This window comes from Dipodomys spectabilis, unplaced genomic scaffold (assembly GCF_019054845.1).
Source record: "Dipodomys spectabilis isolate Male_0828 unplaced genomic scaffold, ASM1905484v1 ptg000360l, whole genome shotgun sequence".
Classification (NCBI taxonomy): Eukaryota; Metazoa; Chordata; class Mammalia; order Rodentia; family Heteromyidae; genus Dipodomys; species Dipodomys spectabilis.
The window spans coordinates 519,510-543,339 of NW_024871037.1; the positions used below are offsets into that span (position 1 = coordinate 519,510).

Sequence of the window (23,830 nt, forward strand, 5' to 3'; positions counted from 1 at the left end):
TGTCCCTGATCTTTTTGTTTTTTTTGGGTCCGGTTGTAGGGCCTGAACTCTGGGTCTGGCCGCTGTCCCTCAGCTCTTCAGCTCAAGGCTAGCGCTCTACCACTTGAGCCACAGCGCCACTTCCGGCTTTTTTGCTTATGTGGTGCTGAGGAATCGAACCCAGGGCCTCATGCATGCAAGGCAAGCGCTCTACCACTGAGCCACCTTCCCAGCCCTGTCCCTGATCTTTTGTGCTCAAAGACTAGTGCTCTAAACTTGGCTTTTTGGTAGTTAATTGAAAATAAATGTCTCACAGACTTCCTGCCGAGACTGGCTTTGAACTGTGATCCTTACATCTCAGCCTTCTGAGTAGCTGGGATTACAGGTGTGAACCACTGGTACCTGGTTTGTACACAAGCTTTCTTTTTTCTTTTTTGTTAGTCATGAGGCTTGAACTCTGGGCCTGGGTACTGTCCCTCAGCTCTTCAGCTCAAGGTAAGCACTCTACCACTTGAGCTACAGCACCACTTCCAGTTTTCTAGTGGTTTACTGGAGATAGGAGTCTCACGGTCTTTCCTGCCCAGGCTAACTTTGAACTGCGATCCTCCTCCGATCTCAGCCTCCTGAGTAGCTAGGATTACAGGTGTCAGCCACCGTCGCCTGGCTATACACAAGCTTTCTAAAGAAGGAATACTAACAAATCCAGGTGCTACAGGCTCAACTGGCGCCCCTGAAAAATACCCGTATTGACCCTATTGTGACTGTATAAACAGGGCCTCTAGAAGTAACAGTCTAAAAGTAGTTCTAAGGGTAGGAGCTCTTAAAGAACGAATACCTACCTAGAAAGCACAAAGCCCTGAGTTCACATCTCAGTATTACCAAATACACACACTCATACATACATACACACACAGACATACAGATATACAAAAAACTGGCCCAGTGCTGGTGGCTCACACCTTTCATTTAACCACTCAGGAGGCTGAGAACAGGAGGATTACAGTTCAAGGCCAGCCTGTGCAGGAGTTTACAGGACTTCTTTTCAACCCCTTTCTAGGCATGTTCTTGTCAAGTCTAAAAACACAAAACAAAAAACACCAACCCAACCCACTCCGTGCATACACCAAGTAAAGGGTACGTGAACACAGTAAAAGGATAGTTTCTGTGAACCACACACGCTAAGCCAGCCAGGGCCTGGACTTCCAGCCTCCAGGGACAGGAGAAAAACAACTTTTCTTACTTAAGGTCCCCAGCCTGTGGTGTTTTGCTATCTAGCAGCCTGAACTGATTAATATAGACTAATTCAGTTAATCCATTTGAATCACTTCCTCCTTACATGTGACTTCATTTTGAAAAAAGAAAACAACCAAGAAATAGGACATTCAAAATATTGTTTTCTAGAGATAACATGAAAAAATAGGTGTTCATTATTTTTTTTTATCCGCAGTAGTATCCAGATATTATCTGCAACAGGCTAATGTGCTGTTTCGTAGTCACTGGACTCATGAGAACTGAAAGGTTTTAGTGGTCTTGAAGCCAAGGATCCCAACAGCCAGCAGTGAATCACAGAAGAAGCCAGGCACCAGGGGCTCATGCCTGTAATCCCAGCTACTCAGGAGGCTGAGATCTGAGGATCAAGGCTCAAAGCCAGCCTGGGCAGCAAAGTCCACGAGACTCCTCTCTCCAATGGACCACTAGAAAATAGAAAGTGGCACTGTGGCTCAAAGTGACAGAGTGCTAGCCTTGAGCAAAAAGAGCTCAGGGACAGCGCCCAGGCCCTGAGTTCAAGCCCCATGACTAACAAAGAAAAAAAGGTAGGTGGATGATATATGAAATGATTACAATTAAAGCATAAATTAATGCTAAAGCATTAGGATTATATATATTAAAAAACTTCTCAACACAATTTTTTTTTTGTTAGTCCTGGGGCTTGAACTCAGGGCCTGGCCACTGTCCCTGAGCTTTTTTTGCTCAAGGCTAGTGCTCTACCACTTGAGCCACAGTGCCACCTCCAAGTTTTTCTGTTTATGTGGTACTGAGGAATCAAACTCAGGGCTTCATGGATGCTAGCAAGCACTCTACCACTAAACTACATTCCCAGACCCTCAAGACAAATCTTTTTTTTTTGTTGTTATTGTTGTGTTTATTTGCCAGTCCCTGGGGCTTGAACTCAGGGCCTGAGCATTGTCCTTAGGGCTCTCTGTGCTTAACACAAGTGCTCTACCACTTGAGACACAGTGCCACTTCCAGCCTTTTCTGTTTATGTGGTGCTGAGGAATCAAACCCAGTTCCTCATGCATGCAAGGCAAGCACTCTAACTAAGCCACATTCCTAGCCCTCAACACAAATCTTAAACTCACAGATATATCCAATTAAAAAAGAACTATTTTAGGTATTTCCTGTAATATCACTGTCACATAAATAGTTATTCCAGAAACTATACCTTTAATAGTACTAAGGTACACAAATCTTCTAGTTTTATATATACATATATATTTATATTCCATACTGATTTTTTTGTCTTTATTATTTTTCCAATACTGAGGCTTGAACTCAGGGCCTGGGCATGGTCTTGTAGCTTTTACTGCTCAAGACTAATGCTCTTAGCACTTAAGCCACACCTCTATTTATAGCTTTTTGCTAGAGATAAAAGTCTCTGGCTGGTTTCAAACTGTGATCCTCAAAGCTCAGCTTCCTGAGGAGCTAGGATGACAGGTGAGAGCCACTGGTGCCCAACTTATCTTTATTGTTTATTATTTTTCTGAAAACATCTCCTGTACAGTTTCTGTAATAGTAAAAGCCAACAGCATTTCCTAAGAAGGCAAGCATTAGTGGGGCACTGGTGGCTCACACCACCAATTCTGGCTGATACTCAGGAGGCTGAGATCTGAGGATTGCAGTTTAAAGTCAGCCTGGGAAGGAAAATCCATGAGACTCTTATCTCCAATGAACCACCAGAAAACCGAAAGTGGTGCTGTGGCTCAAAGTGGTAGAGCATTAGCCTTGAGCAAAAAGAGCTCAGGGACAGTGCTCAGGCCCTGAGTTCAAGCCCCACCACCGAGAAAAGGGAGGGGGCGGGGGGGGGGGAGAAAAAAAGACAAGCATTACCATTCATCCAGAGCTTTGGAACTTTATCCTCCTTATGCCCACTGTGAGTCAGAGGCCTGGGGCTCAGGAGTGCTAATTGACCTTCAGCCATCACCATCTCTGCATTTCTAGAATCTTTGCTTTATGACCAGAAAACACCACCAACAAGAACCAAAAAAAAAAAGAGTTTTAATTTTTGAGAATATTATTCTGAAGTATTTTAAAAATAAAAACTGAAATAGTTTACCTTTAAAGATACTGAAGTCTCTGGCTGCTGGTGGCTCACGCCTGTCATCCTAGCTACTCAGGAGACTGAGATCTGAGGATCGAGGTTTGAAGCCAGCACCGGCAGAAAAAGTCCCCATGAGACTTTTTATCTCCAATTAATCACTCAAAAACCAGAAGTGGGGCTGTGGCTCAAAGTAGTAGAGTGCTAGCCTTGAGCAAAAAAAGAGCTCAGGGACAGAGCCCAGGCCTCCAGTTCAAGCCTCACGACCAACAAAATAAATAAATAAAAAATAAAAATAAAGCCGGGCGCTGGTGTCTCATGTCTCTAATCCTAGCTACTCAGGAGGCTCTGATCTGAGGATCATCATTCAAAGCCAGCCTGAGCAGGAAAGTCTGTAAGACTCTTAGCTCCAACAAACCACCAGAAACTGAAAGTGGCACTGTGGCTCAAGTGGTAGAGCGCTCACCTTGAGCTGAAGAGCTCCAGGCCCAGAGTTCAAGCTCTATGAGCGACAACAAAAATAAAATAAAAATAAATATTTGTCATATTTGACACATCTAATACTCGGTAGATGCCATCTGGCATAGTATACCATATACGTTATGATACTGCCCTATTTTTAACAGAACATTCCTGTCTTTTGAATAGAAGACCAACATTTATGAAGTAGTTGGTTGGGGTAGAGACAAGAATGGGGAGATAGGGTTAAGTTGCAGGACAGTGTAGGCCACAGGGCAAGACCTTGTCTTAAAAAAAACAAACAAACCCAGAAACAAAATACTAGAGCAAAAAATATAAATGGAGTCTTGCTATGCTGTCCAGCTTGGCCTTGAACTCCAAGCTCCCTTCCTCAACTTCCCGAGTAGCTGAGAGTACGGGTGAAAACCACTCACCATGCCCAAGTTCAAAATGTTTGTGATTATCCAGACAAAAGGTTCCACGAGGAACCAGAAAAGGCTATTTGAATTATTCTACAGATGGCGAAATTCCCAAAATCATTCTTAAGTTTTATTTACTTTTAATTTTGGTGCCAGTACTGAGACTTGAACTCAGAGCCTAGGTGCTGTCTGTTAGCTTTTTTGCTCAAGACTGGTGCTCTACCACGTGCCAGACCTTCACTTCTGGTTTGTTGCTGGATAATGGGAAATAAGAATGCCTTGGACATTTCTGCTTGGGCTGGCTTTGAACCTTGATCATCAAAACTATTTCCAGAATAGCTGATTTATTTTTGTCAGTCATGAGGCTTGAACTCTGGGCCTGGGCACTGTCCCTGAGCTCTTTTTGTTCAAGGCTAGTGCTCTACCACTTTGAGTTACAGCACTACTTGGAGCTAAGAGTCTCATGAACTTTCCTGCCCCAACTGCCTTCAAACTATGATCCACAGATCTCAGCCTCCTAAGTAGATAGGATTACAGGCATGAGACACCAGGGTCCAGCTTCTTTTAAGTTGTGAATTGCATGCTCTTCTTACTCTTTCCTATTCCATCCTGCGTGGCAGGTGAATTACCCTATTTAGTATCCATTTGGCATGAAGTTGGCCACTCAGCAGCCACTTCTGGTATTAGATCATCTGTCCTGGTTTTATTCAAGCATCTATTACAAAACGGCCTGACTGGCATCACAATGTTTACAAATCTCGCTTCCCTTACATCACCCCAAGCAGTGTGAAAACAATCCAGTTACTCCTCATTCACATACCTTTTCCTGCAGTATCCTGTTGTGTTCTATTTATTACTTTTTGGCTACTCATCTCTTACTATGCCTAAGTTAGTTATGAATGAGATCTTACTGTAGATATGCATGCAAAGGAGGAAGTATACTATAGACAGAGGTTGGTACTATGTGTAGTCTCAGACACCACTGCAGGTTTTAGAATGTTGTGTCCTGTGGATAAAAAGGGACTACTGTATAAATTAAGTCTTAAGATGACTTTATAGGATAACCCTACACATTCTATGGAGAGCTTTCTCTGAAGAATCGCACTGAAAATATTGTTGCTAGGTGTTGGTGGCTCACGCCTGTCAGCTACTCAGGAAGCTGAGATCTGAGGATCATGATTCTAAGCCAGCCCAGGCAGGAAAGTCCGTGAGACTCACCTCCAACAAACAAGCCTTATAAGTGACTATTTTAAAGTGATATGTTTAGAAATGTTACAGACCTTTTGAAAACTTCATAATCAGTTTCTTTTTCTTCTTTAATAGTTGCCTTCTCTGAAACTCTACACTGTGAAGAGAGTACAGTTAAGTAAGTACAAGTGAATGTCTCTGTATCACACTTTTTTTTTTTTTTTTTGGTCAGTAGTGGGGCTTGAACTCTGGGCCTGGGCGCTGTCCCTCAGCTCTTCAGCTCAAGGCGCGCGCTCTACCACTTGAGCTACAGCGCCACTTCCGGTTTTCTGGTGGTTTATTGGAGATAAGAGTCTCACGGTCTCTCCTGCCCGGGCTGGCTTTGAACCGCGATCCTCAGATCTCAGCCTCCTGAGTAGCTAGGATTACAGGCGTGAGCCACCAGCGCCCGGCTTTGTATCACACTTTAAACTATGAGGCCAACCTGATTTATTAGAGTGTTGCCAGATTATGGCCAACTCTAAAAATAACTCTAACCTATATAAATTTAAATGACTAATGACTTAAAATAATTTCATGGCTGAAGACAAAAAGCAATGTAAACTAACACACACCCCAGCTTTGATATATTTTACATGAGTTATTTATTATAAGCAATTAAACTTATTTCTTTTTATTCAGAAAAGGAATCGAATCATTTTTACTTATTTATTTTTTTGGTTGGTCATGGGGCTTGAACTCTGGGCCTGGGCACTGTCCCTCAGCTCTTCAGCTCAAGGCAAGCACTATACCACTTGAGCCACAATGCCATTTCCAGTTTCCTGGTGGTTAATTGGAGGTAAGAATCTCATGGACTTCATGCCCAGTATGGCTTTGAACCAGGATCCTCAGATCTCAGCCTCCTGAGTAGCTAGGATTACAGGCATGAGCCATGGGCGCCAACTATTTTTATTTCTTTTTTTTTTTTGGTGGGTCATGGGGCTTGAACTCTGGGCCTGAGTGCTGTCCCTCAACTCTTCAGCTCAAGGCTAGCGCTCTACCACTTGAGTACAGCGCCACTTCCTATTTTTATTTTTAGAGTGGCATGAACACAATAAAATTAACTCTTATTAGGCAACATGTTTTTAAGCATAGTTATATAAAATATTTATAGAAATATGAAATAAAAAATATAAAATGAAAACTAAAAGTCATCTGCAAAATCAGCAAGCAAGACAAAAGTTTAAAAACCTCATCAACTCGTGAGTCTGGGGAGAAAATGGCATCTCACCAATGTAGTTGGAAGTATAAATGAAATTAATCTCTATAAAGGGCAATTTGACAATTCTAGGAATTAATCCAAAGATTTTTGCACATATGCAAAATGCCTTATGCTCAGGGACATATGTAATACAGCAATATTTAAATAGCAAAAAAAAAGTTACACAAACCAAATGTCCATCTATAGTGGAACTTACTAAACGAAGTTTATATTGTCATAGCTATTTATACAACTATACAAACATGACATCATTTTGGACAATGAAAAGAAAAAAATTCATCATATAGTAGGTTAAAAAAAAATGGTTTGCGTTGGGTGCTGGTGGCTCATGCCTGTTATCCTAGCTACATAGGAGGCTGAGATCTGAGGATTGCAGTTCAAAGCCAGCTCAGGCAGGAAACTCTGTTAAGACTCTTAACTCCCATAAGCCACTCAGAAAATGGGAAGTGGCACTGTGGCTCAAGTGGCAGAGCGCTTGCCTTGAGCTGAAGAGCTGAGGGACAGCGCCCAGGCCCAGAGTTCAAACCCCATGACCTATCAAAAAAAAAAAAAGAGAGAGAGAGATGCAAACATTTTGAACTGGGTGGAGATAAAAAGAGAAAGGAGCAAGTGAACCAGTTCTAAGCTCCAACTTTTGTTATGAAGACAGTACAATCATGTCTACATTCCAACTTTTTTTTATGAAGACAATAAAATGAGGTCGAATTCAAAATAAAACAAAAAACCCCGTAGAATTGAAGGCAAGATCAAATAATATTCAGTATTTCATGTTTCATGAGGCAGGGAAGAATGCCTAACATTTTCCTTAGGAAGATTTACAGAGTAATTAGCATGAATTTCAGTGGCTGAAGATATAATCACAGGGTACATCCTGTTTCTCCCAGATTAGGGAAACACTGGGTTTATGCAAAGTGTCAGGAGACACATCCCCTGGCCAGAGCAATATAATTGTTTTATTCAATAATAAGTAGGTATGTTTGCCACCTGACAGCAGTGTGTAGCTGAATTCCTGTTACTATTTAAGACTTAAGAAATAAAAGAGTGCAGACGATCTCCTAGTACCTTTTCGTCCATGTCTGACCCTTTCATTTGTTCACTGAGGTCTCCCAATTTGTCATTCTCAACAGCCTCGCGAGTTACTTCAATGGAAACATCTGCCCCTTTGGCATCACATTTTATCTCATTTGCTGAAAAGACATAATATTCAACTAGAGCATCTTTACGCAAAATAAGCAAGTTATTCAGAGACTCTTCTAAAAGGTGACTTTGCAGGTTCTGCCAAGCCTTACTACCAAAATAATGCTGCTACATGGTATGAAAAGAATTGATAACCAGGTGCCAGTGGCTCACGTCTGTCATCCTAGCTACTCAGGAGAGCTTAGATATGAGGATCACAGTTCAAAGCCAGCCCAGGCAGGAATGTCTGTGAGACTCTTGCCTTCAATTAACTACCCCTCCCCCCAAAAAAAAGCCCAAAGTGGAGATGTGGCTCAAGTGGTAGAGTGCTAGCCTTGAGTACAAAAGCTAGAGACAGTGCCCAGACCCTGAGTTTAAGTTCTAGGACTGGATCTCACACACACACACACACACACACACACACACACACACACACACTCCATAGTAGATATTTAAGAATCTTATGTGTAGTTTATATATATAAAGTCAGTTGGGGGTCTTGAACTCAGGGCCTGGGCAATGTCCCAGAGCCCTTTGGGCTCAAGGCTAGCGGTCTACCACTTTGAGCCTGGCTCCATTTTCAGTTTTCTGGTGGTTCACTGGAGATAAGAGTCTCACAGCCTTTCCTACAAAGGCTGGATTTGAACTGTGATCTTCAGATCTCAGCCTCCTGAGTAGCTAGGATTACAGGTGTGAGCCACAAGTGCCTGGCATTAAAAATATTTTTAAAGCTTGAAAGTTAAAGCAAAACTAATGTTCACATTGTTAAAATTCTATAAAGATTTACATATTTTATGCTTATGATTTGTTGTTTATTATAATTTTTTTTAATGCCAGCCTTGGGGTTTGAATTCTGGGTCTGGGTGCTGTCTCTGAGCTTTTTTGCTCCAGGCTAACTCTGAAGCCAGAACTCCACTTTTAGCTTTTTTGGGTACTTAATTGATGATAAGAATCTCACAGACTTTCCTGCCCAAGATGGCTGTGAATAATGATCCTCAGATTTCAGCCTCTAGAGTAGCTAGGATTACAGGCACGGGCCACCAATGTCTGGCTATTATACATTTTTCATGACTCAGAATTGAAAAGGTGATAAATTTGAAACACATTTCAATTTCAAGATTGTAAAAATTGCTGAGGTCAGTTACCTACCTTCTTTAAAGCATACAAAGTTATATATTAGACAAACGGAAAAGCTCTCAAAAATCAAATCTGTGAAAATGGACAAACAGCAAATGCGGTGAATAGGGTAAACTGTCGATGTGCACATGGACTTTAAATGAAAAGCTTCATATTCTCTAATGAATTCATCTTTATGAGGCTATAATGGGAACATGTAGATATTTCATTACTGCTAGTTCTGAAAATATCCAATTTTACCTTTTGACAAAGCAACACAGGTCTCTGACTTCGTCAATCCAGGGTCCAATACAGGAAGCTCTCTATCAGGAAACAAACACAGCTCAAACATCGTAACAGTCTCTGAAAACCATCTACTTCTCTTTAAATCCTGTTCAACACTAGCTTTGTGTGTGTGCTAGTCCTGGGGCTTGACCTCTGGGCCTGGGCACTATCTCTCAGCTCTTCAGCTCAAGGTGAGCACTCTACCACTTGAGCCACAGCTCCACTTCTGGTTTTCTGGTGCTTCACTGGAGATGAGAGTCTCACGGACTTTCCTGCCTGGGCTGGCTTTGAACTGTGATCCTTAGATCTCAGCCTCCTGAGTAGCTAGGATGACAGCCACCAATGCCTGGCTTCCAACACTAGCTTTTGTGGTTAATGGCATCCTCATTTCCTCCAGGGCGGGGTTAGTATTCTGGGGCCCAGTGTCTAGCTCCTCTGTAGACCTCACACTTGGTTTTTAGCCTAGTCACGGGGTCAGGGAGTCCTGCCACTCCATGTAAGTTCCTTCGAAAGGATGTGACATGATGCACCAAGCATTTCAACAAGTTGTAAAGCATTACACCAACAAGAGTGTTCCAGCTTCTGCTTTCACATGTGTGTGTGTGTCTCACTGGCAAAGTCAAAGGAAGGCAGACTGGAACAGTTTGTGTTTACTTTTTTGTTGGTTTGCTAGTTATTGTGTGGTCTCATAAGACAGACTATAATCTGAAAGTTAAGGTGGCTGGGCGCCAGTGGCTCATGCCTTAAACCCTAGCTACTCAGGAGGCTGAGCTGTGAGAATAGTGGTTCAAAGCCAGCCAGGGCAGAAAAGTCCCCATGAGACTCTTATCTCCAATGAACCACTCAAAAACCAGAAGTGGCACTGTGGGTCAAGTGGTAGAGTGCTAGCCTGGAGCACAAAAAGGCTCAGGGACAGCACCCAGGCCCTGAGTTCAAGCCCCAAACCACACACACACACACAAAAGCTAAGGTAACAGAGATCAGAGTTAGACCAACCTGCATTCAGATACTCTTCTATTACTTACTGTGTCAACTGGGACAAATAGGACTTCTTTGTTTAGTCGTAACTATAAAATGAGAATAACACCTACTCATAGGTTGAGGACTAAGCATTTTTATATCCAACAGGCTCAACAAATGAAAACCATGTATATAGGAGAAACTCAAATTCAAATGATTACCAACCATTCCATTTTTGCAAATTTAGCAATTTTAGCTACACAGGAGTCTGAGATCTAAGGATTGTGGTTCAAAGCCAGCCCAGGAAAGAAAGTCTGTGAGACTCTTATTTCCAATCAACTAGCATAAAGCTGGAAGTGGAGCTATGGCTCAAGTGGTAGAGCGCCAACCCCTAGTTCAAATGCTAAATAAAGCACAGCACTCAGGTCCTGAGTTCAAGTCCCAGTATTAGCACGTGTGTGTGTGTCTGTGTGTGTGCGTGTGCAGACACACATAAATGTAGTATGTGTTCTCCGTATTCCAAAGGAGACTTTTTGTGTGTGCGTGCAACTCCTGAGGCTTGAACTTAGGAACACTGGGATGCTGTCTCTGACCATTTTTTTTGCTCAAGGCTAATGCTCTACCACTTGAGCCACACCTCTATGTGTGACTCTTTGGTGGTTAACTAGAGTTAAGAATCTTATGGACTTCCTGCCCTTGATGGCTTCAAACTACAATACTCAGATCTCAGCCTCCTGAGTAGGCAGAAACCTTAAAAAAAAAAAAAACTCCTTCAATAATGTCTTTTCCTTTTGGGGGGAAAAAATTCAAGGCTTCCTACTTAGTAGGCAGGTGCTTGACCACGTGCGCCGTACTCTCAGCTTCAACAGATTACTTTATGGTTTGATAGGAAGTGTCTGACAAAAGCCTCAGGTTTTGAAGACTTGGTCCTCAGCTGGTAGAGCCATTCACTGAGAAGTGATTAGTGCATGATAGCTCTGGTCTAATTCATGATTGGATCCACTGATGAATTCATAACCTTATGTCATGATGGAGAAGGGGTGGGAAATGAGGAAGTGAGCCTGGCTGGAGTAAAGTAGGTCACTTGAGGTGTATCCTTGCCCCAGGCCTCCTTCCGGTTTTTCTCTCTCTGCTTTCTGGCTGCGCAGAGGTGAGCAGCCTCCACTATCACAAGCAGATGTCACCTTATTTTGCCTTGCCTCTGGCTCCGCGTAGTAAAGCCAGCTGATTTCAGAATGAAACCTCTCCAATTGTGCATCAAAAGAAGTCCTTCTTCCTTTAATCAACAGTTTCTCCAAGGTATCCATCGCAGAGATTAAAACAGCAACAACAACAAAACCAAACCAGGCTAAAACAAGCTCTCACAGAGCTTCCCCTTTGGTATGCTAAAACTCCTTTCAATTATCCTTTGATTTAATCCTCACAACCTTGGGGGAAGTACTTTCTCTGCTCACAGATTAAGGTTAAATAATTTGCCTAAAATGTTTACTTGGCAAGCTGAGCAACTGTGGGTGACGCCTGTAATCCTACCTACTCAGGGGGCTGAGATCTGAGGATTGCAGGTCAATGCCAGCCCGGACAGGAAAGTCTACAAGACTCTTACCTCCAATGAACCACCAGAAAACTGAAGTAGAACTGTAGATCGAAAGTGGTAGAGCTCTAGATATGGGCGAAAGAGCTCAGGGACAGTGCCCAGGACCCAAATTCAAGCTGTACAACCAATTTCAAACAAAGTTTATGTGGCTCTTCAGTTGTAATGAGAAGATTCCAAAACCTAGATTCAAACAATACTGATAAAGTACTAAACTACTAGATTTATCATCAAGATAAGCTCAGATCCAGACTCTAGTACTGAAGTTTGGCCTTGGAAAAAAAATGACTATTTGACATTTTCTTTTTTCCTATCTGTACTATCGACACATTTACCTACCTCAGTTGAAAATGTCATTTTTACCTTTCCATTTGGGACACAGAAACACTTATCTGAGGAAGAGCCCTAAGTTTCTGAAGCATAAATTTAAGTCCTGCACCACTGAATCTTAGTGGGAAGTTTCTTTTTTTTTTTTTCTTTTGAACTGCTCATAAGATATTTCAGAAATTATTATAATGTAGAAATAAAAACAAGAGCTTGAAGAATTGTAAAAGTTGAACAAAACATGCTATTAAATGAATTTCATACCAACCAGAATAGATGAAATTCCTAAGCAAGAAAATTCCTACTTTGCTCCATTAAAGTTATGTTAGGCAAAGCAGCCCTATAGGGGGAGGATAAAATGATCATTTAAAACAATCACCTTCATTGGGCGCTGTTGGCTCACACCTGTAATCCTAACTACTCAGGAGGCATCTGGGGATCACAGTTCAAACCTAGCCCGGGCAGGAAAATCCATGAGACTCTTGATCTCCAATTATCCACCAAAATAAAGTCAGAAGTAGAGCTATGGCTCAAGTGGTAGAGCACTAGCCTTGAGCGAAAAAGCTTACAGACAGCACCAAAGCTCTGAGTTCAAGTCCCAGGACTAACAAAACAATAATAGAAAAACAAAATTCTTTAAAAATCACCTTAAAAAAAATGAAAACTTTCGTGCTGTTTTCCAGTAAAAATTAACTTTCGATTCTACTTTTAAGTCTAAATTGTAAAGATGTCCAAAGGGAAAGTAAAGTAAATGTCCAAGACTTCTCTGTCCCCTGTAAAGTGATTTTTTTTTTTTTTTTTTGCCAGTCTTGGGGCTTGAACTTAGGATCTGGGCACTGTCCCTGAGCTTTTCTGTTCAAGGCTAGTGCTCTACCACTTGAACCACAGCGCCACTTCTGGCTTTTTCTGTGTATGTGGTACTGAGGAATCAAACCCAAGGCTTCATGCATGTTGTACATGCACTCTACCACTAGGCTACATTCCCAGCCTAAGTGAAATTTTTTTAATGTAACATGCAAACAATAGAAAATGAGTTAAAGCCAGGCACTGGTGGCTCACGCCTGACATCCTAGCTACTCAAGAGGCTCAGATCTGGAGATTCAAAGCCAGCCTAGGCAGGAAAGTCTGTGAGATTCATATCTCCAATGAACTATTAGAAAATTGGAATTTGGAGCTGTGGCTCAAAGTGGTAGAGTGCTATCCCTGAGCAAAAGAGCTGAGAGGCAGCACCCCGGCCCTGAGTTCAAGCCCGACAGATGACAAAAAGGGTTAAAATACACAGCAATAATCTTTGTAACTTGGCTAAAAGTTTATCTGCATATTTATAATAATGAACCTATGAAACAAACCCAACTGACACTTGAAAGAAGCAGTCTCTAATTTAAAAAGCAGTTCTAGGGCTGGGAAATGTGGCTTGGTGGTAGAGTGCTTGCCTAGCATGCATGAAGCCCTAGGTTCCATTCCTTAGTACCATGTAAGCAGAAAAAAAACAGAAGTCAGGCTGTGGCTCAAGTGGTAGAGTGCTAGCCTAGAGTAAAAGAGCTGAGGGACAGCACCCAGGCCTTGAGTTCAAGCTATTCCACAAATCACTTGGGTTCTGAAGGCTATGTTTTGTTCTGTTACACACACGCATATGTATTTATGTCTATATATATATGTATGTATATACACATACATACACGTGTGTTGAGCATAGTTCTGGTTTCAGCAGTATGTTTACTATATAAATACATGTAATAAAGAACTAGATTAAAAATAACAGAGCTCCAGTAATAGCTGGATCAACAAGTGATTTTTTTTGTCAGTCAGGGGACTTGAACTCTGGGCCTGGGTGCTGTCCCTCAGCTCTTATGCTCAAGGCTAATGCTCTACCTCTTGAGCCACAGCACCAGTTCTGGTTTTCTAGTGGTTTACTGGAGATAAAGAGTCTCACAAACTTTCCTGTCCAGGCTGGCTTTGAACCGAGTTCCTCAGATCTCAGCCTCCTGAGTAGCTAGTATTACAGGTGTGAGCCACCAGCGCCCGGCTCAAGTGATTTTTAACTTAAGGTTATAGTGATTTTGAAACCCCAACAATCATCTGTCCAAAAGACATGCGTACCTCAGTTCACTTGGTTTTCTCTCTGGAAGTTCCACATGCTTGGAGTCTGATTGTTGTTCTTCAGCAACTTTGGGTTCCTGGCTTACTTTGGGGACCTCTGAAGCAAATGAGAGGTCCCCTTCATTGGAGACTCCAAAGAGGTCTGGGTCATCTTGAATGACATCAATTAAGAGGACATCGTCTTCATATGCTTTCAAAATGTCTGGAAATCCCACTTTGTCTGAAATGTTTTTAGTTGTTTTCCTACCACTAACTTTAGTGGCTATTGGCTCGAAGGTCACTTGTTTCTTAGAGCAGAATGAACTAGCTTCTCTACACCCAGGATCGCATGAAAAGGTATTCTTTTCAATGGTGAGAGAAACAGGTTCCTTAGGAGGAACAATATTGCCTGCTTCAGAGATGTGCTTGGGTGGTTTATGATTATCACCTTTCTTTGGAAAGCTTGGAGGAATACTACAAGAATTCTTATTGTAGAGCAAGTTTGAACAAGCTGGCCCTGGAGCCCCACTTGTTTGTGTGCTCAAAGGTGCTAAAGTTGCTGTGGAGATGTTTTCTTTATTCCTATTCTGCCTTGTCTCTGTTCCAGACAGATTGTCCAGCAGTTCCAGGGGACTGTAAGCCTCTCTCTCTGATGTCTTGGCATTGACTTCTTTGCTTCTGCCTCTCTTATTCTTCAGTAAAGGAATTTTAAAATTGGTCAGCCGTCCGGTGTTTAATATTTTCACCAGGTCCGGAATTACAAGCGTTTGCTTAGCAATGCAGGCTTTTCGATGAAAACTTTTGCTGGTAGAATGACTGGCTTCCTGGCCCTCCTGGGAGGTGCCAGTCACAGTAGGTTTCGTTAAATTTCCCCTCTCCTTTTTCTTATTTCCTGTGGAGCTTTGAGTCCCGGTAGGTAACTGAGGGTCTTCAGTTGTACTAGAAACCACCTCTGACCCATTTCTGCCACTTGGTTCCTCCGACTTGATCTTTTTATCACTGACCCCAGGGTCCTTGGTAACTTCTAGGACAGGTTCTTCCGCTGAAACCGCTGGAACCCAAGCCAGGCAATCTAAAGGAGAATCTGATTTTTCTTTACTTGGGGGCTCTGTGTTGTTTTCTGTTGAGGAACTTTCTAACAATGATGGGGAGTCAGTGAATGGAGTTTGCCTTGTGTAATGTTTAAGGAAATCACCTTGCCTACTACTCTTCACAAACCCAGGAAAGGAATAATCTGAGGAGTCTGGGAAGGAAGCTGTTTTCCAACTGTAGGCAGATGTTCTAGCACAAGAATAACAAGGCCAAATTCTTTTGCCAGCCATCGGGATGGTTCGTTGGCAACTTGTCTTTGATTCTTCGGCTTCGCCTCTCTTATCTTCCCAGGAAGGTCTCTTTTCGGTACGATGGTGATGGGTAGGTAATTTCACCAGAGAGCCGGTCCCTGATTTGAAATACACTTCTGGCTCCATTTTTTTACTTCCTGAGGCATCTGAAGTGTGTTTTGTTTCATCTGAAATGTGTTTGTTTTCTTCTTTTAAAGAAAGGGGTTCAAGGGTTCCCTGAAATACAGCACTTATGTGAGGTCTGGGACTTCTGGGTTTTTTTTCTCCTGGTTCTGGGAGACTGAGTAAGTGACCTCCTTGAGAATGTGTGTTATGGTTTATCTTCTTCACAACTTTGCAAGAACTCTTTTTCGATTCTGTGGTGGGCTCTGTGTCTTTCCTCTCCGTAGTGAGATTTTCTTGTGATATCAACTGAGACTTGTTACACATCTTAGAGACATTCATGTCAAGAACTGTTTGTTCCTTTTCACATAACTTCATCTTTTTCCTGGGTCTTTTCCCAACATTGTTCTCCTCTATTGCATGTTTAGTTTTTTCACTTTGAAGGCAGGAAAGTAAGCCATTATTTTTCCCTTGGTACAAATCGCTTTCTTCAAGCAGTAATTTATTTACCCCTGTCAGATTCTCTGCAATTTGTGAGAGCTTAAGAATACTGTCTGTGTCGTTCTTTTCTGTAAGACTCCTAAGATTTTCTTTCTTTAACTTGGAGGGATTTTTTGCTACATGTACATATCCAACATCAGAATTATATGCAAGGTCATTTTCATTATGATGGGGGAAACTATTGGAATCATGTAGCTTTAAAATGGAACTACTTTCTATTCCCGGCGACAAGCTGTTACAAGAATATTTTGCAGTACTCATGTACAGATCATCTTGGAGTCCAACCTTCATATTTTGTGTGGACTCATTTTCAGTTATTGTGAGAGGTGGGTTTTCTGAACTTTTACTTTTTTTTATTCGAATTTTTCTTTTAATACCTTCTATCAAACCATCCCTAGCCACAGGCTCAAAGATAGTCATACCTTCTAATTCACTGCACTCCACTGTTTGTGAAGATTCGGAACTGGTTAATGGTTCTTTTTTGACCAGGTCTACTCCTGGCTGTGGATCATCGCTTGAGGTTTCAGTAACATTTGCTTTTCCCTTGGCTGAATCAAACAACAAAACAGACCAGAAATTATTTTATTTTGGGGGAGGAAAACAACAACAATAACAAATCGTTTTAAAATTTAGAAGAAAAAAAATTATGAAGACATCTATTTTTATTTCCCTTAGTAGCTATTTAGCTATTTTTGAAGTGAAAGAAGACATCATTTGCATTAAGGAACCCCATATAAACCTACATAAATTCTTAAAAAAAAAAAAAAAAAAGCTGAAAAACCCTTAAAACCACTACTATTTCACATTAGTTTAAATGGACTAGTAGGAATTATTTAGATAGTAAATGAAAGAAAAAATGGAGAGGAGGGAAGAAAGGAGCCAGAAAGGGGGGGGGGGGGCGGTTGATAAGGGAGCAGTAAAAGAGAGGGAGAGGGAGGGAGCAAGAAGGGGGAGGGAGAGGAGAGGTGAGGGGGAGAGGAGAAAGGGTAGGGAGGGGTACAGGGGGAAGGAGAGGGGAAGAGAGGGGGAAGAGATGAGGGAGGGAGAAGAAGGGAGAGGGGGAGAGAGGGAGGAGGGGATGGGAAGTGTGGAGGAAGGAAGAATTGAGAAGCAAAGGGAGGAAGAAAGGGAAAAGGATGGCGAATAGGGAGAGGAGAGGAGAGAGGGAAGGGGAGACAGGGGGAGGGTAAGGGGGTGGTGGTGTCTGGCTGGCAAGTCAGAGATGCTCCTGCCTCGGCTTCTCAAGCGCCCAGGGTCCCAGGTGTGCTCCACCATACCCGATCACCTCCAAATGGATGAGTAGCTTTTTTTATTTTTTCTTTTGTCAGTCGTGGGGCTTGAACCCTGGGTGGGCCTGGGCCCTGAGCCCTTCAGCTCTACCACTTGAAGCCATTTTCCGGGTTTTCTGAGTGGGTTCATTGGAGATCAAAAAGGTCTCACAGGAGGCTTTTTATCCCCCCCCCTGCCCAGGGGCTGACCTTTGAACCAAGATCCATAGACCTCAGCCTCCTGAGAAGCTGGGATGACAGGCGTGAGCCCCAGGGGCGCAGGCCGGGTAGCTCCTGATACACCCAACCCCTCCCACCCTGCCCCTCCTCATCAAGCAGGCCCATTGGACTCATCAAGGCGGCCTCGGGGGTGGGGGTGGGGGTGGAGATCGAGGGGGAGGAAGCAAAGGGAGCGGGTGGGGGGGGGGCCAGGGAGGTTTGGAGGCCAGCCCCCCCTCCACGCCCCCCCACCCCTCCACGCCCCCCCATCCACGCCCCCCCACCCCTCCACGCCCCCCCCATCCTTACCGTGTCTCCCAGGCTCGGCCTCCCTGGCCGCTTCCACGCCTCCCGGGCCCGACAGGATCCCCACGGGTTCCCCACGCGCCTCGGCTCTTCTTCGGGGGGGCCCCTCACCGGGCTGGCGGTGGTCACCATCCACCTGGTCTCCCGCACAGGTCCAGGCCCCCATCCGCCTCCTGGCTCTGCCCCACTCGCGTGCCGGGGCCTCGGGGCTGTGGCTGCCTGCCCCGCCGCCGCCGCCGGGCCCCGAGGCCAGCCTCCGGCCGCCGCTGCGCTTCCTCAGGCCTCGGGCCTCCCCTTCGCGCCCAGGGGCATTGGCGGGGCCCGGCGGTGGCGGCGGGGGCCGCATCCGCACCCTCCCGGGCTCCCCAACCTGCTCCGGCTGCTGCTGCTGCTGCTGCTGCCGCCCGGCTCCGCCCCCCGCGCGCGCCTGCGCGCTGCGCGCCCGCCTGCGGGAAGCGGAAGTGGCGTGCGAAGGGCGTGGCCGGAAGCCCCGCCCCTCCGCGCCGCCGGAAGCGCAAGTGGCGCGCGAATCGCACGGCCGGAAGCCCTCGAAGAGCACCTGCCCTGGGCCGCGGCTGTCTGGAACCGGGGAGATGGCTGGGAGAGTCTCTCCCCCGTCCTCCCCTCTCCCCGCCACCCCTTGGACCTGCCTTGTGAGTGGCACTCGGCCAGAACTTTCCAGAAGCTTCCAGGCACCCTCTCCCAAGGGTGGGTTTGTGTGTGTGATCCCCACCTGGGGGCCCCGGCTCCACCCAGGCCTGAGCCCCCCCGTGCCCCGGAGTTCCCGCTCTCCACCCAGACCCCACTCCCTCCTCCCCACCCCAGACGGGGCAGAGGCCCTGGGCCTCCCTTCCTGGAGGGGAGACGGCCCCTCTAATGACCCTCCTCTGCTTGCCTGCCTGTGTGTGGGCCCTGGGATGGTCATGGAGGATTCTCACACCAACCATTGGCTTCTAAGTGCTCACCAGGGGCCTGCAGTGTGTGTGTGTGTGTGTGTGTGTGTTGTGGTGTGGTGTGCCAGTACTGGAGCCTTGAACTCAGGGCTTTGAGCTCTTGCTTTGGCTTTTTCACTCAAGGCTTGGCAGCCTTACTTCGTGACTTCCAGGTTTGTTTGTTTCGGTCCAATTGTGGGGCCTGAACTCTGGGCCTGGGCGCTGTCCCTCAGCTCTTCAGCTCAAGGCTAGCGCTCTACCGCTTGAACCACAGCTCCACTTCTGGCTTTTTTCTGTTTGCTTATGTGGTGCTGAGGAATGGAACGCCAGGGCCTCAGGCATGCAAGGCAAGCGCTCTACCACTGAGCCACCTTCCCAGCCCCTGTTTGTTTGTTTGTTTGTTTTGTCTGGTTAACTGGAGATAAGTCTCATGGAGGTTGTGCTGAGTTTGCATATGTATAGCAACATGCTGAGACTTAATACGTTTTACTTAGTTTATTTGGACACTTCAAACACAAATACACACCAATAACTAACGCTCCATAGCCTACCCTGTCAATGTTCAATAACACACCATATCAGTAGTCAATAACACACACATTATGTCAATATGCCATAATACTCACTACAGACTTTTCTGTCTGAGCTGGCTTCAAACTGCCACCCTTCGATCTCAGAATCTTGAGTAACTGGAGTTACAGGTGTGAGTTACCAGTGTTGGGTTCCTGGGGCTGCTTTCCAATTTCCTTCCTGGTATGTTCAGCCAGATATCCTAAGACACTGCACGCTTAAACATTCAAAACTTAGCTTGCATTTCCTCTCAAGGTAGTTACTCTACTGGGGTGGGGAGGATATATCAGCGTCACCTAAAGTCTTATTTCTCAACTATTCTTTAAGTCAGATATCTATAGACTCTCAGACACCCTTCTTCTGTTGTACAGGAATTCAATGAGATATGGAGATGCCACAATTTAAGAGGTTATGGGAGACTTTATTGGAAAGCAGGCAACCCAGGTAGACTCTTGTCACAAAGACCCACAGCCATGAACAGATGTAGCACATAGCTTTTAAAGACATGTTGGCATGGAGACCAACCCTTAATAGCCTTAACAAAAGGTTATACATAAAACAAAGCCAGCTAGATGAGGGCATGTATTCCTAATAAAAGTGTTATACATAGGTAGAGCAAACTATCCAGGGGGACAATAAGGGGCAATCAGGACCCCAATTATCTAGGGGAAGCATGAGCTTCCGCGAGCCCAACCATCTATTTGCAATCCAAAGAATGTCCTTTGTAACCTCTAGAGTTCTCAGAAAGTCCTCATCTTCTATCAAGATGCCAAGATGGCATTACTTCGATCCAGAATCCACATTGCACTTCTGGACTAAGGTCAAGAATCTTGGTCCCTGAGTCCAACAAGAGAAGAATTCAGGCAAGACATGAACATAAGTAAAGATGATAGAAAAGTTCATTAGAATAGAAATATGGCCGGATGCTGGTAGCTCACACCTGTCATCCTAGCTACTCAGGAGTCTGAGGATCTGAGGATCATGGTTCAAAGCCAGCCTGAGAGGGAAACTCCATGAGACTCTTACCTCCAATTAACCATTAAAAAAAAAAAGCCAGAAGTGGAGTTATGGCTCAATGGCTCAATGGTAGAGTGCTAGCCTTGAGAAAGAAAGAAAGTGCTCAGGAATAGTGCCCTGAGTTAAAGCCCCAGAACACGTGCACAGGTGCATGCCTGCACATGCACACACACACACACACACACATATAACACACACACACACAGCCCAATGAGCTCCCTTGCCATAGCTTAGTATGCTCCTTCCACTTTCCACAGCTGAGCACGCTCCTTTCCTATACAACACTAGGCCCATGTAGTAAAGGCAGTCAATAATTAACCTCCAGCCTCCTTGTCCTTGGGATGGCAGCTACCACCATATAAGGCAACAAGAACCCCTTAGAGTGACTTTCAGGTCTCAGCAGCTAGAGGGCCGTTTATCTACTATTTGGGCAGCAGCCATAAGTACTAGTAGCAGCCATAAGTACTAGTCCACCATGATGAAACCCCTGGCCCACATGTCCACACCAGAGTCTCCACCTCCTAGCCCCTCCTAAACCTCCTAGGTTATATAAGTCACCTCAGACACTAGCTGGTGCTTCTTCTCACTTCTCCTTTGTGAGAAAGGGTCTTCCTGGCTCCTTTCCTGGCAATAAACCTTTCTTTGTTCTCTGTACCTGGATGTCTGCATGGTTTTCTGGCAAAGTCTAAATATACACACAAAGTATGGTAGAGGATGAAAGCACCCATCCCAGAAGACCACACAGACATAGTCACGTACATATAGGAAAAGGAGTTTATTGTCAATGGAGGCTGACAAGGCCACCTCCCCGACAAGAGAGGGAGGAATGGCGCTTTTTTTTCCCAGGGGCATCGTTTTGTTTTTTGCTTTTTGTTTTTGGTCAGTCATTCGGCTTGAGCTCTGGGTCTGGGCCCTGTCCCTCAGCTCTTCAGCTCAAGGCTAGCACTCTATCACTTGAGCCACAGCGCTCCTTTGGTGTTCTGGTGGTTCATTGGAGATAAGAGGATCACAGACTTTCTTGCCTGGACTGGCCTTGAACCACGGTCCTCAGATCTCAGCCTTCTGAGTAGCTAGGCGTGAACTACAAGCACCTGCTTTCCAAGGGCATTTTTATACCATCTGGACTAGAGTAGGAGGTTCTCTGCATACACAGCTGGTCACTAGAAACATCAGGTAGGTAGGGCAGAGTTTAGGTGTGGGCTGAGAGCAGGAATGGGGACCAATCCTGCTCTCCAAGAGTTCTTTTTTCTTCGTTGGAGTTTGGGTCTGGGTGGAGGGTGTTCTGCTAATGCAGCTGGGGGTAGAGATATGTATGGCAGGCCTGGCAAGCCCCAAATGCAAGAGGAGACATACCAACGGAGAAAGAGCACGCGCTATAGATTTACCATGGAAGAGACACTTCAGCCTACCCCTGCCATCTTGGGCCATTCTCACCTGTCTTCCTCATTTCAGAGCCTGGCCTCGTGTTAACCAGTGAGAATTGGATGGCTTGCTGATTAGTGAGTCTCCTTTCTGTTGTGATGCCAAAGATTTAGAACCATTACTTCCTCATTCTTTTATAGCAGGGCCCCCGTTCAGTTGTCAGGTGGATTTTGGTTTCTCAGCTTATCCTTCCATCTACAGGTTTTAGAGACCACAATTTTTTGATTGGCTGATTTCCTCCTAAGTTGGATCGTCGGATGATATAGGCAGGCTTTGGCTTTCAGTCTCTAGCCTCTTGCCAGGCCGTGGCTCTTCAACAGAAGGCATGCTTCACATTTTCCAGCTTGACCTTTTGTATTGTCTCCTTCATGTGTTATTTATGATCCTGTTTGACATGGCTTTTATATGGATATTTAAGTGGTACTTTTCCTGCCACTAAAGAGGAAACCGGAACTTTAATGGGAAACCACACATCTCTAATTGTTCCTTTCTGATTCTGAGAGAGCTATTTGCACAGTTCTATAGGTGCTAAGTGTCAGAAACTCAACATAATGCCCTATACACATGCAAATTATATCCTATAGAAAGTTAATTGACCTCCCACCTCTACTCAGGAAGAACCCTCCATTTCCATATTCATTTAAATTCCACATTTTACATTTTCACCTCCATTTCCACAAATTCATTACAATGCTCCTGACCTGTGTAGAAAACTGATAATGGGGTTGTGGCTCAAGTGATAGAGTATCAACCTTGAGCCTAAAAAAAGCACTAGGCCCAGAATTCCAGCCTTAGTACTGCACCAAAAACAAAACAAAACAATTTGATTCTCAAAAACTTGGAGCTGGGCACCAGTGCCTCACATCTGTCATCCTAGCTGCTCAGGAGGCTGAGATCTGAGGATCGAGGTTCAAAGCCAGCCCGGGCAGGAGAGACTGTGATCTTCTTATCTCTGCAAATGGTGCTGTGGCTCTAGTGGTAGAGCACTAGCCTTGAGCTGAAGAGCTGAGGGACAGCGCCCAGGCCCAGAGTTCAAGCCCCACGACTGACAAAAAAAGAAAAATAAAAAAGAAGGGCAGGGGCATACTCTTCAGTGTGTGGGTGATTTCCTAGGGAGATAGAGAGACACCCAGCACTTTGGTCAGGGCTATTTATAGGATAAAAGTAGGGGGTTTAGCCCCAAAGTTAAGCAAACATGACTATTTTGTCTTCGTTCTGATCTTACCTGGTGCTACTTTCTGAGTTTCCAGGTAGGAATGCATTCTGCCAAAACAAAACAAACAGAACCTTATCTGTGAAATAAGGAGGTGCCCTGCTATCTGCATTTTGGGCAAGAGGTTGCTTCAGTTTGGGGGAAACAATATTTTCAAGAAGGCACACATCCTGTCAGTGTCTGTTCTTGGGGTGAGAAATGTATCCCTCAGGAAGGAATGCATCCTGTTGTCTCTCTTTCGAAGCAAAGATGCCCTTTCTGTATTTCTAAGTACCATATTTCGCCAGGTCTCCTTTTCCTCAAGTTATCTAGCTCCAATTTCACATAAAAGGAAGAAACAAACAAGTCATATTCTTAGAATCATAAAAGCGTAACTCCGACATTTCTCAAGATATTATAACAATCTCCTAGGCGGAAGCCATCAGGATATGATTGATTGTATACGTTGGCCAATGTGGAAGTCAAATGCAAGTTCTACCTGTATGAACAAGTAAAATGAGCCTTTCCCTACTTCAATATACTTAATGATGCAGGTGTGAGAGGCAGGAAAAACAGGTAATCAGTTGGAGGAATGATGCCAGCGTCCTGTGTTTACCATGTATTTGTAAGGTCTGCTCCTGGAGGGGGGGCCAGGCTCCTCCCTCCTCTCAGCCAAGTCTCCACCCAGTACCTGTGTTACCTAGGCAACTGGCACACCTGGAGGAGATTACACCTGCATCAGCTGAGGTCACAGATGAATCCGATGTGGCCACACCCCTCTCCCACCTGATTTCACCTCCCTTTA

General features: G+C 44.6%; 1 protein-coding gene across 1 annotated transcript in view; it reads right to left on the reverse strand.

Moving 5' to 3' along the window:
- Nucleotides 1–18,238, reverse strand: part of Topaz1 (testis and ovary specific TOPAZ 1) — a 44,164-nt gene extending 25,926 nt beyond the window's left edge. The window contains exons 1-6 of the mRNA XM_042665904.1: nt 17,896–18,238; nt 14,175–16,647; nt 9,176–9,237; nt 7,685–7,809; nt 5,454–5,518; nt 3,088–3,206 (exon numbers count right to left, since the gene is read on the reverse strand). Of these exons, the coding sequence (XP_042521838.1) occupies nt 3,088–3,206; nt 5,454–5,518; nt 7,685–7,809; nt 9,176–9,237; nt 14,175–16,647; nt 17,896–18,238 (3,187 nt within the window). The remainder of the gene's footprint in view (nt 1–3,087; nt 3,207–5,453; nt 5,519–7,684; nt 7,810–9,175; nt 9,238–14,174; nt 16,648–17,895) is intronic.
- Between the last annotated feature and the right edge of the window lie 5,592 nt (nt 18,239–23,830).